General features: G+C 45.4%; 1 protein-coding gene across 1 annotated transcript; it reads left to right on the top strand.

Moving 5' to 3' along the window:
• Positions 1-350: 350 nt before the first annotated feature.
• LOC125518594 lies at positions 351-3835 on the top strand. The gene is made up of 6 exons (XM_048683421.1): positions 351-689; positions 796-970; positions 1716-1827; positions 2306-2359; positions 2937-2994; positions 3585-3835. The coding sequence occupies exons 1-2, from the start codon at positions 351-353 to the stop codon at positions 883-885; spliced, it is 429 nt and encodes a 142-aa protein (XP_048539378.1). The 3' UTR covers positions 886-970; positions 1716-1827; positions 2306-2359; positions 2937-2994; positions 3585-3835.
• The last annotated feature ends 445 nt before the right edge of the window (positions 3836-4280 follow it).

The following is a 4280-nucleotide window of genomic DNA, read 5'->3' as shown; positions in this document are numbered from 1 at the left end:
GAGCTCGCCGCCGTCCATGGCCTCCCCCACGCCCTCCTGCTCCGCCTGCTCCTCCTCCCTCGACGCCTCCCGCGCGCCGTTTTCCGATTTCCCAAACCAGACCGTCTCCCCGGTTCATTCCTTCCTCCCCTCCCACCCACCCGCCTCGGCGCCGCCACCCAACTCGTATGATGATGGAGATTCCCTTCCGTTTCGCCCGCCGGTGTCACGGGACAAGTAAAACTGGCGGTCACACACAACACAACGACCACACGATCGATCGAGCTCGAGCCGGCGGAGAGAAAAGCGCTCACTCCCACGAGGCCGACCAGCGATGTATGCACACAGGTGCCGACCACGACCGCACCAGCATGGCCAAGTGGGATCCCACCTACCCGCGCTCCAAGCAGCGGTCAACCCCGCCCCGCCGCAGCCTCGCGCTGCGCCGCAAGCGCTCGTCCCGCCACGTTGCGTCGGGGCTCTCCGCCAAAGACTCCAGCGCATCCGGGGCGGATCTGGAGCTGGCGGCGCCCAAACCGCGGCACAGCATCGGCGGGTCCACGGACTGGAGGGCCGGGCTGCTGCTGCCGACCACCACCACAGCCTCCTCCTTCTCTGCGCGGAAGGGCAACGGCAGCCACGCGCATGCGAAGCGGGGCGCGCGGCTCGACGAGGCCGGCGTCGCGCACTTCCTCGCCGCGCTGGAGCGGGTAAGCTAATACGCTGGCCGTCTCTCCGTCACTCCATTTCTGTACCTCAATTTCGATCGCCTCGGCTAATGATGTGTTGGTTGGTTGCGCGTGCGTGCGCGCTCATACGTGGAAGAAGACGGTGGCGGGCGCGTCGAGGATGTTCGTGGAGAGGCACCGGAGCAGCCACGTGCAGCTCATCAGCGACATGGTTTAGTAGATGAGATCACCCAAGCTGCCGCCCGTCCACCCGCCTCGGCGCCGCCATTGCCGTTGGATGTTCAGTTTCTATCTATGAACAAGTATGCGTCACTTTTTCTTTTTGTTTGACCAAACTCAAGTCCCCTTTCTAAAACTGCAGCCAAGCAGTACTTGCTACTAGAATAATCCCATGAATGAATTCTTTGTTGTGGTCAACTCTTTCTTGTCTCTCTACTAGGATTCATGCACCAAGCCTAGAGTTAGAATTTTGTGTCAGACTGCTAGTAAATCAGGCTCTACTCTGTCCAATAGCAAGTTGGATAGCACCTGTAGTTAATTGCACGGACATATGGATTTTGGTTCATTTTGTACGTATGTTTGTTTGTTCATGCTTACGGCTTTGGCTAAAACACGTTGGATGCCCAATTCCTATGGTGAACCTTTTGGTTCAAGAAAGCAAACTCATGTTCCCTTTCTATGACTGAAGCCAAGCTGTACCTACTACTGGCATAATATGATGGATTCATTCTTTGTTTGTGGTCAACTCTTGTCTGTCTACTAGCATTCGTGCGAGAACTTGAATGTTGTGTAGGCTGCTGTGATGTACTACCAGTAAACTTGTTGGTACTCTCTCCAACTGCAAGTTGGATAGCCTTGCAATTAATTGTACAGACATGCATATGATTTTTGGTTCAATTTGTATGTATGTATATGCTTAAGACTTTGACTAAAACTAGTTGGATGTTCAGTTCCCCATGAAGGTGACCAATCCCTAGCAGTGCCCATTGGTCCTTCCTGTTAATTTCACCTCCTGTGATTTTAATCTTTGTTTCTTGCTTTCCACAGCGACCAAGTTCTCTTAACAGCGGGACATCTGAGTTCGTCGTGGTGATGGCAGCTAACACGGAGCCGCTCGAAATCTCCTCGACCTCCCGTCATGTTTCTTGCTGACGGCAAGGTAGAAATTCTGTCCATATACATCATACTAATGCTAATTAATTTATATGTTGTAGCTTGCTACGATATGGTCATAGCAGTAACTGTTAAGCTCATAGATATGTATGTTGTCTTCAAGTTTTCTCTAATATAGATTTATCAAATCTCTCTCTGAACTTCTCTAATAATAAATGGTGCTAACTGTTAAAGCTCTTCGTGGTGACATGTCACTTTTACCAATACAATAATATATTAGCACTCAAGGACTGTTTGAGTGATAGGTTGTTCATACTATTAGAGAAGTGAACTGATTAAGCTATTGCTTTCCCCAACAACAAAAAATAAACACGGCAGTTGAACAACGTGTATCCCTTCACTTGGAAGCCTATGAAACTTTCTGTAGCAGCAGTGCAACACACTTTATATATATGTATGAGGCTGGGTAGTTCAAATCTACTTTACTTCCTAACTCATTCATATATATGATGGAAATTGTGCAGGTTCCATGGTGCCAAGTGGCCTTTGGCCATCTTGAACTGGGACTCCAGTAACAAGTACATGTTGCTGCCACACTCAATATTTAAAGTTGTTTTCTTTTTCTTTTTGGAGAGATGTTAATCACCCAGTTTCCCTGTTAATAACCTGAGAACACTTGCCTGCTCCCCAACCCTCGCCCCAGCCTGCCGCTGCTGGCTTGCTGCGTGGCTGTTGCTGCAGCAGATAATTAGATTTTTGGGACTCTGTTTCTATGCTCTGCTCGATAGCATTTTGGATATTGATTGGACACGCTTTATATAAAACGATTTATCTTGTACATTGCTCTGCCTAACTTGTAGGAGTATACATGAAACCATACTTGTCAAATATCAATACTTGTCAAATATCGAGTATCACAGCTGAATAATAACGTCTTGTTTTCTGTTCACTGAATCAAAATTCTTCTCTCTTTTTATGATCAGTCCATCTTACAGCCATCAATAAGAAAAACACTTATCTTCATATTAGGATTATTATTTTCTTGTCTGCAGTATTATAATGTACATATGTTTTTCTGTTCACTGAATCACAATTCTTCACTCTTTTTACCATCAATCCATCTTCTTACAGTTGCATGTTTTTTTGGCTGTCCAGATGACCAAGCCCAAGGAGGAAGCAGTTGCTCATCACTGAGGACAAGTAACTCCAGCAGGTTGACGCCGTAGATTCATAGTGTACCTTCTATATGCCCATCCAGTTCTGTGATTTGTGTCTTGAAACCCAAAAACCCCATGCCCATGTGGGAGCTGAACCATAGTTTTCTGCTTGTGGAAAATAATATCCTTGGCTGAATCGACTTGAGGTGGTTTCTTCGAAATTCTTGGAAATGATTTGGTAGTTTATTTCGGCGATGAATTGTTTCATACTGAAGTTTACTGGTACATGTGTGGTTTGCTACTGTTGCTTCGTTTGGGTTGGGTTGGTTCCAGCGGGGAGATGTGCATGCACACTGGCAGCATGAGCTAGCAGCCATGATTGCCAGCCAGCCACCACCATGTAAATGTAAATGTGTGGCCTATCTAGTGTGTTGCTGATAATATGATTTTACGTCACTTGGCAGGCACCATAATCTGTTTTTTCCTCACTGTACTGTAGGAATAAATGTGTGGCCTATCTAGTGTGCTGCTGATAGAAATATAGATGGAAGATTTGTTGACCAGTTAAATTGAGCTTATTGTCAATTCTTCTTATAAGCTATGTTTGATGCTGCCTACAGGTTCTTATTCTTCTTTTTTTGCATAGGTGAAGTATGAAGTGTGAAGCCGTGAAGCCTATCAGCAAGAGTAGCATATTATGTATTGTAATATCAGGCAAAGTGTAATAGTGGTCAGAGTAGCATATTATGTATTGTAATATTTAGTGTTGTTTTGGATGAATTTCATTTGCTCTATAATCTGTTTGAAATATTGACTGTGTATATAATTTCAATACCTATGAAATGGAAACCTGACCAGCGGGACCCATTTATGAAAATTGGTTGACAAATTTTGAAATTTTTGATGTGTGGGTCCAATTGTGATATCAGCATGACAAGTGGGACCAATATGACCACTGGGACCAGCGCAAAAATAATGTGGCTAAAAATATAAAATTAATAGTAATGGCCCAGAAATTAGAAAGGCCGAATAGTTGAGCCTGGACCATATAGCTGACAAAAATTAATAAGAAAAAAATATATAAAAGGCTGAATTGTTGGGCTCGGCCGATGTAAAACACCGAACTAGACCGGGCTGAATCTTATTAACAACTTTTTCAAATTGGTCGCAATTTTGCCACGTCAGATTGACACGTCGGATCCTACGTGGCCTAGTCAGAGAGCTAGCGAGCAAAACAGAAGGTCATAGAATCAACGACCTTTTGTTTTGGTCCTGGAATTCCACGACCTTCTCACAGAGAAGGTCGTTAATTCCAGTTTACGACCACCAGCTTTTGACCTTC

This window comes from Triticum urartu, chromosome 7, assembly GCF_003073215.2.
Source record: "Triticum urartu cultivar G1812 chromosome 7, Tu2.1, whole genome shotgun sequence".
NCBI classification, from domain to species: Eukaryota; Viridiplantae; Streptophyta; class Magnoliopsida; order Poales; family Poaceae; genus Triticum; species Triticum urartu.
The sequence above is the reverse complement of the archived record's forward strand: the minus strand, read 5'-3'. Positions and strand labels throughout refer to the sequence as shown.